We start from the raw sequence: 15,000 nt of genomic DNA on the forward strand, positions 1-15,000 counted from the left end.
GCTGGTTCAAAGTTCAAAGAACCTTCTAAGAACCGGTTTGCCTTTCCATCGGTTAGAGAGCATCACAGTGCCGAGTCTGATGTCACTGTATACGTGTCACGTTACACAGCGACGTTAGCGCAGCAACGACAAACACAAACACAACAACAATAATGGCGGATGTTGCTTTACTGTTAATGCTCATGGCTTTTTGAACCTACATTAACATCCAAACGCGGCGAATCCGACGTGTACGTGCGGCTCCGTGTAATCTGTATAAACGGAGGTTGTAAACCTATAAACCTATAAACCTATAAAAATAAAGTACATAACATTATTTTATCATTAACACAGAAAAAAGTTAGCCTTAGCATGTAGCTACCTACTATCATGTGTGCTGATAACTGATCATATCGCGGTAAAGTAAAAGTGTATTAAACATTAGTATACTTAAGGTAGATTATCAAATGCGCTAGCAGTAGCCCCGCCCACAGCCCCGCCCACAGCCCCTGACGCAAGCAGTTCTTAAGTCTAGACCAGCAACGTTTTGGTGCTACTTAAAAAACACTTTTCCTGGTTCAGAGCCGGTGCTTTGGGTGTCGAAAAAGAAAGAACTTGTTCTAAATTATGCTCCGAACCTGCACTCAAACTGCCTCGGTGGAAAAGGGGCAATAAGATTGGTTGACTATTGTTGTGTTGCCATTTAAGTTTGAATTAGCACACATCTCTGTAGGCATCTTTATTTCCTCTGTAGTCTAAACTGCTGGTGTTTTTTTTCCTTCTTCCATTTAACAGGGTCTCATTGGTGCAGACACGAGGTCCTGCGTCAGTCCGAGCATATGCATGTGATGCCTATAAATCCCTGGCCCCGTTAATGCTCTACGCTGCCACCCTGGTGGTCGTTGTTTTGTATGCGCTCACAGATCAGCTCCATGACTTTGTGTGCAGGATCTTCTTTCCACAGTACCATTACCCATACACTGCTCCTTTTGCCCTCATACAGGTACAGTTACCGTTTAACCCATCCAAAGTGCACACACACACACAGCAGTGAACACACACACACCGTGAACACACACACCCGGAGCAGTGGGCAGCCATTTATCCTGCGGTCCCCGGGGACATATTCAGTATGATTCAGGCTTTAGGTCTCATCACAGTGCTGAAAAAGCACTGGTTAAAGTAGTAAATGACCAATAACTGGGCAGGACTTGTGATGAGAATTGTGCTTGTGTGTCTTCAGCTCACTTCAGGTTTTATTACCTTTTTATTAACAAGATCAAATCAATTATAGTGTTTTGTTTTGGTTTTTTTTTCTATCTGAAGATCACCTATAAAAACTATTAGAACTAAGAAAAGTAAAATATTAACACTTAATGATGGGGTCTCCGATTTTTGAGAAATACTTCAGAAAACCGAGTCGGGACGACAAACTAAACAAAAACAAAACAAACATGTAGCCAATGAGCAGAAAGGGGCGTGTCTTGTCGATATGGGCGGAGAGAGTGTTCGGTGCGCATGTGTGACATTAGCAGAAATCGGTTTTAACATCGACATGGAGGATAAAAACAAAGAAAGAAAGAGAAGAAAGGCTTACGATAAGGACAAGAAGTAGGACGTGTTAATATAGGATCAGCTTTCCAGCGCTGGAGAGAACTGAAGGAGCAGGAAGTTGGCCACATATTCACAGGTTGGAGTTTCCCGAGTCAATAACTCCTGAGCTAAACGCTGTTACTACACAAATAACACCTCTTTTCTATCGTAGTAATGTAGAGAGGCAGCTACAACCGCGTTTTGTGTAGTAACAGCGTTTAGCTCAGGAGTTATCGACTCGGGAAACTCCGACCTGTGAATACGTGGCCGACTTTACTTAAGACGCCGAGGCGCTTTTTTCCTTCTCGATAGGTGAGTAACGTTGGTTTTGCTTTGTTACACAGAACTAATATATGCCTTTGTCCTTTACATCATTATGCTTGTGTGGCATTTTTGCTTGTTTGTTTATCTACAATCGTATTGTTCTTCCCTTCAGCTATGATAAAGACACGTTTCTTTCCATTAGTTGCCTGGCTTACCTATATATGTGTGGGCGGAGCTAACAATACAGGGGAGGGACCCGTTTGGGTTAGGGGCTTGTTTGTTTTGGTGATTTTATATGTCAACATTGGCTTTCAGACATCAGAGACCTCACCTTTAACATGCACTAATTATATGAATAATAATAATAATAATAATACTAATAATAATAATAATAAAAAAACAACAATCTAACAATAAGGTAAAAACAATAACTACAAGGAATCCAAATTTCCATTATGAAATATCCAAACAATAATCTTGTATTGCTGATCTTCTGTGCTAAGATTTTGTACATCATGTCCTTCTCGTTTAACTTACACTTCATATCCATGATTGAAGTAGGTTTGATCCCCATTTTTTTTCAGGTGCTCCTGAACATCCTGGCCTTGCTGGGTCTTCGTTGTCTGGGTCTCGTTCGGCTCAATCCGTTCTCTTGGAGACTAGCTGAGCGGCTGATGGTACCCGCTGTTTGTGGTGCCGTCCAGTATGTTCTGGCCCTGTGGGCGCAGGCGAGTGCACATTCTGGATTGTACCCCCTCACCGGGCGGCTCCTTCCTCTCTTCAGCCTGGCATTTGGTCACCTGCTAGGAGTCAGCAAGCCTAAACCCGCCCATTTCACCTGCTTACTCACGGCGATCACTTTCACCTCTATCGGAATTACAGGTAGGACGACTTCGATGCCGAGCATGAACCAGGTTCGGGTAAGGGTGGGATAACGAGGCTCGTCGGTTTGCGTCAAGATCTCAATTTCTCTTTGTTATATACAGAAGTACCATATAAAAGATGTGTGTTTGTTGCCAGTGTACGACGGCGTTTACAACATGGAGCTGCTGGAATATATATACTCTCCTCTAAGTCTGGTCCTTCACAGTCTCTCTCTGGCTTGGCTGTCTAAAGTCGCCCAGATCGAGCGAAGAAATGCTACGACTTCTGACCTCTATTACACCCTGACAGTGACCCAAAGTGTGTTGCTGTTACTGCTGTGTGTGATGCATCCGGACACTCCAAAAGCCATCGCGCATGGCAGTTGGCACACACTGCTCTTTCTGGGATACATGTCAGCCGTGCTGCTTCTCGGCTCTGTACAGGTTTTTCTAGTGGGCATAACGGCACTGAAGTACTCGCCGCTCGCCGCGGCTCTTCTACACTCCGCCAGAGGACTCGCGACACCTCTTATTAACTTATTATAGCACAAAGACAACATCAGAGATGGTCAAGAACACATCGTCAATTTCCCTTTCGCTAAATCCTAATTATTGGCTAGTTACGTTAGCTAAATGATGTGTTGGAAGAAAAATGCACCACCACCACCACCACCACCACCACCACCACCACCAGATGAACGTCACGTGTTAAACAGGCAGGAGTCAATGTTTAGCTGAGGTAAAAAAACAAAAAACCACACATCAATAAAAGGTGATGTGTAACCTAACAAACCTGTGAATGTGTCACTGGTTTCGCCGGAGGTAAATCACCAGACAAGATAAAATCGCAAATGATTGACACGTGTGTGTGTGTGTGTGTGTGTGTGTGTAATTCCTGATCATGTGGTTAATACAACACTACCTGCATATCTAGATCGTCAGAAAGTGCGAAGTAAAACCTTGCAAATAAAAAAAACAACCCTTGGTCCTGTTTTTAAATTCCCAAATGATACAAATCGACTCTGGACTGTTGAACGAGTGCTTTATTAGACACCAGGTACAAAAATACACACTTGGTTATACCCTGGAGTAACACACTACAAATATATTGCCCGTATTTACAATTTCCTGTAAAGAGATCAGATGCTATTTGGGGTGGTTGAGGTGACGAGCCTCAGGAGGGATCAGAGTTAGGGGGCAAACGCAAGCCGAGGCTGTGCAGCAGATTGGAAGCGGGTCCGGCGAGACCGGCCTGAGAAGACAGCGACTCCAGCAAATTGGTTACCAGGTTGATGTCCACGTCTAAGGGCCGGAGGTCATCTTCGGTCTGCGCAGAGCTTCCTGCTGTGTCCGCGCTCGTGTCGCCGCCCTGCTGGACACAGCGGATAAAGAGGTGTGAGTTTGCTGGAAGCCTGAAAATGCGTCGAGCTCACTTGTTTTGTGGCTGTTCCTTCACACAAAAAGTAAAATATGTCTGTCTGTCTGTCCATGTCTCAGTTTCTGTGCCTTTGTTTGTGTCTGTCTCCATCTCTGGCCATGTCTCTAACTGCCTATCATACCATCTCTTGTCTCCTACTCCCAGTGTGTGTGTCTGTCTCGGCCCATCTCCATTTTTGTCTTGCTCTGTCTCTCTCTCTGTCTGTCTGTCTGTCTCTCTGTCTGTATGTCTATTAGTCTGTCTGTCTATTTGTCTGTCTGTCTGTCTATTTGTCTGTCTGTCTGTCTATTTGTCTGTCTGTCTGTCTATTTGTCTGTCTGTCTGTCTGCATCTCTGACTGTTTGTCTCTCTGTCTCTGATCCGGTCCCATTCTGTCTGTCTGCCTGTGTGTTTGTCTCCATCTCTCTCTCTCTCTCTCTCTGTCGATCATCTTTATCTCCATCTGTCTGCCTTTATCTCTGTCTCTTTAGCTCCATGTCCGTGTCCATCTGTCTATGTGTTTGTCTCTGTCTGTCTGTCTCTCTCCCTCTTGCCATCTTTCCTCCATTGTTTCCTGTCTCACTGTATCTGTGTCTCTGTGTCTAAGTCTGTTTTCTCTTTCTGTCACTGTCTGTCTCACTCAGCCTGTCTCCCTCCTGTCTCTCTGTCTGTCTCTCTGTCTGTCTCCATCACATGTTAAGTTTATTGTAGCCGAGCTCCCGACACTCACTTTGCCGTTGTGCGTGAAACTCTGTCCGACGTTGGTGCTTCGAAGCTCCCGGTCCATGTCGTCCATGTATCTCCTCAGATCGTCCAAAGTCTCCGTTTGCTCTTCAGATCCTTCTCCCTCTGCTTCATCGTCGCCATCGTCATCTTCATCATCATCTTCATCAAAATCATCAGAGTCCAGCTCCTCATCTTTACCCCCTGACATTGTCGATGATGCAATAATAAATACCTTATTTCTGTTTAGACTTTTACCATAATAAATATTGTCGCCACGAGTCAGATGAAACTCACCGAGCAGTCGGTCCACGGCACTCGTCACGGCGTCGGCGTCGAAACTGAACGGCTCCGACAAACACGACCTGAAACCCAAAGGGGAAAAAAAAGCACATACTTATTCGCCGGGTCACGAAACCACATTTTACTAAACTGCTAGCTGTAGAGATACCATTCAAGCTCAAGCACTAAACAGTTATATAAAAATAAATAATTCTATATCCTTTATAATAAATATTTATTGGCGTATTTTCCGCACTACAAGGCGAACCTGATAATCTGGTGCACCTTGTGTGTGCACTGAGTTCCAAAATCTGTAAAAAAAAAAACAAAAAAACAAAAAAAAAACAAAGTTGTTGTGCGACTTTGGTAAGCGCTCCCCTGACTGTCGGACCATTTCCCGCTGATACAGTGACATAATACGTACGCTACGTACGCTGGCAGCGATAAACCAATCAGAGAACATTACGTAATACGTACAGTACGTACGCTTACCTGCAAAACACCATTAGTTTGTCTAAGGACCCCCGAAAATAGCACCAGTGAAGAGGAAAATAGCGAGTTACGCCACCATATGTGAATGGATTGTGGATGCCCGGTGTTTTGTTACCTTTTTTTTTTGTTGACCGTATGTTTTAGCATGCGCCTTATAATACGGTGCGCCTTATGTATGGGTTAAGTACAGAAATAGACCCCGTAATCGAGACTGCGCATTATAATCCGCTGCGCCTTATAGTGCGGAAAATACGCTACTATAAAGTTATTATTATTATTATTATTATTATTATAGCAGGAGCGGGAATCAAATAAAAGCCTTAAAGGTGGGGTCTCCGATTCAGAAAATGAGTCGGGACGACAAACTAAACAAAAACAAAACTAACACGTCACACATGCGCACTGAACACTGTCTCCGCCCATATCGACAAGACCCGCCCCTTTCTGCTCATCGGCTACACGGTAGTTTCGATTTTTGTTTAGTTTGTCGTTCCGACTCATTTTCTGAAGCATTTCTCAAACGTCGGAGACCTCACCTTTAATATGGTGGTCAGAATATTTACAAAATGTATTATTGTGTTTGGAATAAAATATGCAAAATGTAAGAAAAATACGAGTTCATTTGTCTCGCTCTCTTATATTACGGAATAAAATTATTTCTAATTAAAACATTATGTTAACAAATGTATTAATAAAATAAAACCTTTTTTTGTATTTAAGAATTTAAAATGAAAATTAAAATGATTTGTGGCGATTTTAATGTCTTCAGAAATAAAATTATATCGCTCGATATTTATAAACGAATGTAAAAATTTTCATGTTTTTGATTAAGTTTTAATTTTATATTTATTTCATAATTATAATGAATTGATTTTATTTGCTACATTTCATTTTGTTTTGTTTTTTTAACAGAAATGGAGCAATAATAAAAATAAATAAATAAATATTATCATGGATATTTTTTTAATATTGCACTCTGTACTGGTGTAAAAATATAAATATGGATGTGTTTCCTTTCTGAGTTAATGAATGATGATGAAGATGAAGATGAAGAGGATACCGTGGGAATTCAGCTCCCTCGTGTGACGACATGGCGTTTATGAAGTCCTTCATCCCCTGTGTCACAGCCACTAGAGTAAATCCAGCTTCCTCTTCTTCCTTCTGCTTCTCCTCCTCATCCTCACTTCTTCCTGCTCTACACGTGACTCCTTGACCCTTACTTGACCTTAGACCCCCTCTTTCCTCCAGCAACCTCTCAAGATCATCTGGGGTGAGGTTTATCCAGTCGTCACCTGTATGTAGGGGCACGGAGAGAGAGGGGGGGGGAGCAAGGGGGGGGGAGCAAGAGAGAAAGAGAGACAGAGAGAGAGGGAGGGAGAGAGAGAGAGGGGGCAAGAAAGAGAGAGACAGAGAGAGAGACAGAGAGATGGGGGGGGCAAGAAAGAGAGAGAGACAGAGAGAGAGGGGGGGGCAAGAAAGAGAGAGAGACAGAGAGAGAGAGGGCAAGAAAGAGAGAGAGACAGAGAGAGAGGGGGGGGCAAGAAAGAGAGAGAGACAGAGAGAGAGAGGGCAAGAAAGAGAGAGAGACAGAGAGAGAGAGAGGGGGGGCAAGAAAGAGAGAGAGACAGAGAGAGAGAGGGCAAGAAAGAGAGAGAGACAGAGAGAGAGGGCAAGAAAGAGAGAGAGACAGAGAGGGGGGGGGGCAAGAAAGAGAGAGAGACAGAGAGAGAGGGGGCAAGAAAGAGAGAGAGACAGAGAGAGAGAGGGCAAGAAAGAGAGAGAGACAGAGAGAGAGGGGGCAAGAAAGAGAGAGAGACAGAGAGAGAGGGGGGGGGCAAGAAAGAGAGAGAGACAGAGAGAGAGAGGGCAAGAAAGAGAGAGAGACAGAGAGAGAGAGAGGGCAAGAAAGAGAGAGAGACAGAGAGAGAGAGGGCAAGAAAGAGAGAGAGACAGAGAGAGAGAGGGCAAGAAAGAGAGAGAGACAGAGAGAGAGAGGGCAAGAAAGAGAGAGAGACAGAGAGAGAGAGGGCAAGAAAGAGAGAGAGAGAGAGACAGAGACAGAGAGAGAGTGAGTGAGAGAGAGAAAGAGAGAAAGACAGTATATAGTATATATACTGTACATAAACATACAGATCTACTAGGACACATGAGAAGAGGAACATACTGTCTTCTGGTGGAAGGCGAGCTTCATGTTTCTTCAGTTCGTCTAGACTGTAGGGGGCGCTCTCTAACACCTGTAACACCTCCTCACCTGGACCTTTAACACAACTACCACAAGAAATAATAACAAGAAATAAATAAATAACAGTATTAATAAATAATAATCATTATAATAATCATTATAATTATAATAATAAGTATAATAATAATAATTATAATAATAGTATTATTATACTATTGTATTATTATAATATGTATATATATTACATAAAATATTAAAAATAAACTGATGCTAATAATATTTTTGAAATTAACATAACTGCTTAAATATATTGTACAAATTAAAATAATAAATAAAACATAATTGCTAAAAAAAAAAAACTAAATGGCCAAAGACAACAAATATAAATCTAGAGCAGGTTTCAACACATATTGTGTGGGTTAAAATGTATCACTTTTTTTTTATTTATATAAAATAATAATAATAATAATAATAATAATAATAATAATAATAATAATAAATATAATAATAATAATAAATATATCAACTAGTAATTAATTACTCCATAAATGTGGTGGTTCACAGACCTGTAACTTCACTAGAGTAAAACTACATGATCTCGATCGACTAATTATTGTTTCGTTACTTCTTGCTCCGCTCACACGCCTGGTAACCATGGTAACTAAATCACAGTAGGGATAACATCCGATGACGGATTTGAGTCACGTGAACACTCACGTGTGCGAGCTGGAGAGAGACCGCTTAAAGAAACTCTCGGCTGCCTTCGCGAGCTCTCTGTAGCGGGCCGAACCTTCCAGTTCCTCCTGCACACACAAGCGCTGGTCAGGGAGTGTCGGATAAAGCGGAAAGCTGCACACGGACCTTTTTTTTCTCGTCTCAGTTCACCTTAAAGTAACCGTTCCTCTTCAGGCTTTCCAGGAAACCTTTCCAGAGCGGGTTAGAGATCGCGGGAGCCTCGGGGTGCGTCGCCGTGCGGCCGCTTTTACTGCACAGGATCTCGAAACCGTGAGCCTACGATTCAAAACGGTCGCACTGATAATTCATCGTTATGAAAATTATTATGGATTCTGATGATGTTAGAGTGTTAAGTAAACAAACACTCGTATGGAGTCGTGCTGTCGTAGGAAACGAATCCGTGACGACGTAGCGTGTGATCGTGGTGTGATGTCTGATAAACGTGCTGCTTTACGCCGCCACATCATTCGCTAATCGGAGACTTCGGGTCTTACCAGCTTCATGCCGAGTTGGTGAGCTTTGTATTGAGGGTGTGATGGAGGTGGCAGAGCGAATCCACTCCTTCTGTCAGGGACAAAACTCTGCTGCTGCAGCTGAGCGTAAAGACAACGAGTGAACGTCACCTGAGTAACAGAGAGAGAGAGAGAGAGAGAGAGAGGGAGAGAGAGAGAGAGAGTGAGTGAGGAGTGAGTGAGTGAGAGAGTGAGTGGGGGGGGAGAGGGGGAAAGAGAGAGAGGGAGGGAGAAAGAGTGAGAGAGAAAGGGGGAGCGAGAGAGAGAGAGGGAGCAAGAGAGAGAGAGAGGGAATGAGAGAAACACACACACACACACACACACACACACACACACACACACACACACACAGATCTAATCTGACTATTTAAATATTATTCTAATTCTTCACATTTCTCTTTATTGGTGCCACGGAGCTTGAATGGCTCTGATTGGCCGGCTCTAACTGGACGGCTCTGAATGGACTTTTTGATGTCATGATGTTGTTGATGTTTGTTCGGCCAAATTTGACTGTTGGACTATGATGGACGTCTCTGACGGCGTCATCAGCTGCAGTTAAACCCACCCTGAAAAATTAAGCAAAATAATTACCATTGTGAGGATTCTGGATTCAGGGGGAAAGTAGCGGAAAGTTCTGCAGGCCTGAAGGTCAACAGGATCACGCAGGTAAAATGCTGAAACAGCTGGAGCCACGAGGTCGGGTCTCCGTGACAACACCACTGCTACACCTGCAGGTACGTAACAATGTGCGTGATGGAGACCGGTCTGGATTTTTCCTGGGTACCTACAACACACACACACACACACACACACACACACACACACACAAAATATAATTCAGTTATACAATACAGTAATGAGATCCACAATCCACCCCAACCATCCAGATCCACCCAAACCCCCTCCTCCTAATGCACCCAAACCCCCTCCTCCTAATCCACCCAAACCCCCTCCTCCTAATCCACCCAAACCCCCTCCTCCTTATCCACCCAAACCCCCTCCTCCTTATCCACCCAAACCCCCTCCTCCTTATCCACCCAAACCCCCTCCTCCTTATCCACCCAAACCCCCTCCTCCTTATCCACCCAAACCCCCTCCTCCTTATCCACCCAAACCCCCTCCTCCTGATCCACCAAATCTCCTCTCCCTGATCCACCCCAACACCTCTTCCTGATCCACCCCAACACCTCCTCCTGATCCTCCAAAACTCCTCTTCTCCTACTACAGATCCTACCAAGGTGCTGGGCTACCAATCAGAAGGTTGTGAATTCAATTCCCAGGTCCACCAGGCTGCCACTGTTGTGCCCCTGAGCAAGGCCCTTAACCCTCAATTGCTCAGTTGTATAAAATGAGACAAAATGTAAATTGCTCTGGATGAGGGTGTTTGCTAAATGTAATTTAAAAAAATGAAATGCATCCTCCTCCTAAACCACCCCCTCACCCCGTCCCTCACCCCTGCAGTCGACGCTCTAGTGCAGCTCGTATGCGCTGATCAGCCAAGCAACGCTCGCCGTGTGCATGCAGCACTTCCAGAGCCTCTGGTATCGACGGCACAGAGTCTCGAGGCCATCCCGCTTCTCCAGCACGCATACGACTGGGCAAAATGTGCAGCTCTCCATGGTACAAGAAGACCTGTCAATCAGGTCAATCAGCCAATCAACAACAAGCACAAGCTAATATGTACAGAATGTCACTTGTTATGTTATACTGCTCATACACAAACAGAACCATGTTACTATACTATACACCGTGTAAGGAATAAAACACACTGTCGTGCTGTTATGAGAAAATATCCAACAAACAGTTGTTGTTCAACTACAAGAGCCTGACACAAACATCATGACCTCTGACCCTGTTTTCGCTGCTGTCAGGATCTAGCCACTTGGGCAGGTACTCGGCTGCTTCGATCAGAAGAAACTGTCCATCGTTGTCCTGTACGGTGGCAACCAGTTCACTGAACGTGTGTGTGATGTGTTTGAGCAGATAAACGATGAACCACTCATCATCGACGTTGTCACCGTATTCCGTGATACCGCCCAGATGAGCCGGGACGCCCCCTATAGACCAAAACACACATATACACACACACACACACACACACAAACACATATATACACATAAACACACACAAACACAGCCATAAATAAACACACAAACACAAACACACATGCAAACACAAACACAAACATACCTAAACACACAAACACACACACATAAACACAGCTATAAATAAACACACAAACACAAACACACACGCAAACACAAACACAAACATACCTAAACACACAAACACAGCCATAAATAAACACACAAACACAAACACACACGCAAACACAAACACAAACATCCCTAAACACACACACATAAACACAGCCATACATAAACACACAAACACAAACATACCTAAACACACACGAACATACATACATACACACACCACACACGCACACCAACATAAACACAGCCATACATAAAACACACAAACACACACGCAAACATACCTAAACACACACAAACACACACACATACATATACACACACACACACACGCAAACACAAACATACCTAAACACACACAAACAAACATACATACATACATACATACATACATACATACACACACACACACCAACATAAACACAGCCATACATAAACACACAAACACACACGCAAACACACAAACATACCTAAACACAAACATACATACATAGACACACACACGCAAACACAAACATACCTAAACACACACAAACAAACATACATACATACATACATACATACATACACACACACACACCAACATAAACACAGCCATACATAAACACACAAACACACACGCAAACACACAAACATACCTAAACACAAACATACATACATATACACACACACGCAAACACAAACATACCTAAACACACACAAACAAACATACATACATACATACATACATACATACACACACACACACCAACATAAACACAGCCATACATAAACACACAAACACACACGCAAACACACAAACATACCTAAACACAAACATACATACATATACACACACACGCAAACACAAACATACCTAAACACACACAAACAAACAAACAAACATACATACATACATACATACATACACACACACACACCAACATAAACACAGCCATACATAAACACACAAACACACACGCAAACACACAAACATACCTAAACACAAACATACATACATATACACACACACGCAAACACAAACATACCTAAACACACACAAACAAACAAACAAACATACATACATACATACATACATACACACACACACACCAACATAAACACAGCCATACATAAACACACAAACACACACGCAAACACACAAAAATACCTAAACACAAACATACATACATATACACACACACGCAAACACAAACATACCTAAACACACACAAACAAACATACATACATACATACATACATACACACACACACACCAACATAAACACAGCCATACATAAACACACAAACACACACGCAAACACACAAACATACCTAAACACAAACATACATACATATACACACACACGCAAACACAAACATACCTAAACACACACAAACAAACAAACAAACATACATACATACATACATACATACATACACACCAACATAAACACAGCCATACATAAACACACAAACACACACGCAAACACACAAACATACCTAAACACAAACATACATACATATACACACACACGCAAACACAAACATACCTAAACACACACAAACAAACAAACAAACATACATACATACATACATACATACACACACACACACCAACATAAACACAGCCATACATAAACACACAAACACACACGCAAACACACAAACATACCTAAACACAAACATACATACATATACACACACACGCAAACACAAACATACATACATATACACACACACGCAAACACAAACATACCTAAACACACACAAACAAACAAACAAACAAACAAACAAACATACACACACACACACACACACACACACACACACACACACACACACACACCTTCTCCTGGTGTTTAATGAGATGTTTAGTATTATGCCAATCACCTCACCTTTCTCTGGATGAAAGCTGAGATTAAAAGGCTGCTTCTGCCAAATGTATCCGACCATCAGAGCAGCGACCTCGGCCAGGACACCCTCTAGGAGCCGCAAGAGGAACCGATTCTTCTCCTCAACATCCAAAGGATCCGAATGGAGCAAAAACAGTCGGTACTGAACCGCGTCCTCTGCCACAGAGGGTCTGTTCAGGAAATCCATGTTTATCATTCACCTGGAGTGTTAACGCGATTTTAAAAGCTTCACTCCGCTGTTGTAATCATCATCTATCTTTATTCATCATCTATCTTTATTCATCATCTATCTTTATTCATCATCTATCTTTATCTTCATCATCTATCTTTATTCGCATCACTTCTCTACCTGCACAAACACGTGCATGTGTTTTCCTAACGTTATCATACTGGAAAGCAAAATACTTCCGGGTTTTATTTCAAAATAAAAGTCCATCGTCAACGCTCTCATACGCAAGCTCTCATTATATACAGACTTTTCTATTTATATTTATAATATTGCAATTATTATTATTATTATAAACACACACCTTCATAAGCACCTTCTTTTTTTAATAAAGATTTAATATATATATCTATAGATTTTTTTAATGTGCTAAATGTTTAATTGTCGAATCGCAAACGTTTGGAATTATTTCAATATTTTGATAATCTTAATAATAAAATTAATATCGTCATTTAGCGCCTTATTTACATGTTCTAATAAAAAAAAACAAATACGTGTATCCGCAATTACTTTCTAATGTCAACAAAGCTGTTAGTAGGTGTTTAGCTCTTATTTTGAAACCGTGTTATTTTGTCGTACTGCGCACGCCCGACACTTGCACGCATGCGCAGTACCCGTAACATCTTTGACTGATAGCGGTGGTGATAATGAGGGACGGCGACGGTTCGGTTCGGTTTTACTGCACCGCGGGCGCCGGTATGGAGGCGTTTCTGCTGGACGAAGTGAAGCACAAACTGAACGCTACAGAGGTGAAGCACCTCACATTTTATCCAGTGATCAAGTAAAGATGTAAATATTTGTCGGGAAAAGTCGCTAATTCATGTCCAGTGACGTCATGACCACAGTAATTAGCATATTCATTATTTTGTCATGATCATTTGAATATCAGCATTAAGGATTTTCAGCAAGAAGAGACTATAAAGTGATCAGTGATTGGTCATCAGGAACAAAACAGATCAGTGATTAATTACTGAGTACAACAATGACATCAGGAACGATGGGGATCGGTTATCGATCCTCGGGAAAGATGGTGATCTTTGATCGATCCTCATAAATGATGGGGATCGGTGATCGATCCTCAGGAACGATGGGGATCGGTGATCGATCCTCAGGAACGATGGGGATCGGTGATCGATCCTCAGGAAAGATGGGGATCGGTGATCGATCCTCAGGAAAGATGGGGATCGGTGATCGATCCTCAGGAACGATGGGGATCGGTGATCGATCCTCAGGAACGATGGGGATCGGTGATCGATCCTCAGGAACGATGGGGATCGGTGATCGATCCTCAGGAAAGATGGGGATCGGTGATCGATCCTCAGGAACGATGGGGATCGGTGATCGATCCTCAGGAACGATGGGGATCGGTGATCGGTGATCGATCCTCAGGAACGATGGGGATCGGTGATCGATCCTCAGGAAAGATGGGGATCGGTGATCGATCCTCAGGAACGATGGGGATCGGTGATCGGTGATCGATCCTCAGGAACGATGGGGATCGGTGATCGATCCTCAGGAAAGATGGGGATCGGTGATCGATCCTCAGGAACGATGGGGATCGGTGATCGATCCTCAGGAAAGATGGGGATCGGTGATCGATCCTCAGGAACGATGGGGATC

The 15,000-nt window shown here is 42.8% G+C and overlaps 3 protein-coding genes across 6 annotated transcripts in view; 2 read left to right on the forward strand and 1 right to left on the reverse strand.

Annotated features, from left to right (window-relative positions):
• The window catches only part of si:ch211-248a14.8, a 6,296-nt gene extending 2,904 nt beyond the window's left edge, over nt 1-3,392 (forward strand). The window contains exons 3-5 of the mRNA XM_027143718.2: nt 775-982; nt 2,421-2,718; nt 2,857-3,392. Coding sequence (XP_026999519.2) covers nt 775-982; nt 2,421-2,718; nt 2,857-3,245 — 895 coding nt within the window. The 3' untranslated portion in view covers nt 3,246-3,392. The remainder of the gene's footprint in view (nt 1-774; nt 983-2,420; nt 2,719-2,856) is intronic.
• A 335-nt stretch (nt 3,393-3,727) lies between these two features.
• Nucleotides 3,728-13,552, reverse strand: ecd (ecdysoneless homolog (Drosophila)). Of its 2 annotated transcripts, none has more exons than XM_027143713.2 (12): nt 13,137-13,552; nt 10,894-11,099; nt 10,496-10,674; nt 9,634-9,826; nt 9,025-9,153; nt 8,681-8,806; nt 8,513-8,598; nt 7,778-7,881; nt 6,674-6,905; nt 5,137-5,204; nt 4,847-5,043; nt 3,728-4,068 (listed from the first exon to the last, which is right to left on the reverse strand). In XM_027143713.2, exons 1-12 carry the CDS (start codon nt 13,348-13,350, stop codon nt 3,874-3,876), a joined length of 1,929 nt encoding a protein of 642 aa, XP_026999514.1. In that variant the 5' UTR covers nt 13,351-13,552; the 3' UTR covers nt 3,728-3,873. The 2 variants fall into 2 exon arrangements, with proteins under 2 accessions (XP_026999514.1, XP_026999513.1); XM_027143712.2 differs by having other exon boundaries at nt 3,728-4,071.
• A 419-nt stretch (nt 13,553-13,971) lies between these two features.
• Nucleotides 13,972-15,000, forward strand: part of thumpd2 (THUMP domain containing 2) — a 6,219-nt gene continuing 5,190 nt past the window's right edge. For all 3 annotated transcript variants that reach the window (XM_027143717.2, XM_027143716.2, XM_047821970.1), the window contains exon 1: nt 13,972-14,129. Coding sequence is in view for 2 of the 3 variants with exons in the window: in XM_027143716.2 (XP_026999517.2) it covers nt 14,028-14,129 (102 nt within the window). In the remaining variant the exon portion in view is untranslated. The remainder of the gene's footprint in view (nt 14,130-15,000) is intronic.

This window comes from Tachysurus fulvidraco, chromosome 12 (genome assembly GCF_022655615.1).
Source record: "Tachysurus fulvidraco isolate hzauxx_2018 chromosome 12, HZAU_PFXX_2.0, whole genome shotgun sequence".
Classification (NCBI taxonomy): Eukaryota; Metazoa; Chordata; class Actinopteri; order Siluriformes; family Bagridae; genus Tachysurus; species Tachysurus fulvidraco.

What these genes read in the sequence shown, in the direction of transcription:
- ecd (XM_027143712.2), bottom strand. Translation starts at nt 13,350, where the DNA reads ATGATAAACATGGATTTCCTGAACAGACCCTCTGTGGCAGAGGACGCG. An exon ending in AATCCAGAATCCTCACAATG is followed by an intron (nt 9,154 to 9,633) that starts GTAATTATTTTG and finishes TCTGTTACTCAG; the next exon opens with GTGACGTTCACTCGTTGTCT. An exon ending in TGCCGTGGACCGACTGCTCG is followed by an intron (nt 5,044 to 5,136) that starts GTGAGTTTCATC and finishes CGACAATGTCAG; the next exon opens with GGGGTAAAGATGAGGAGCTG.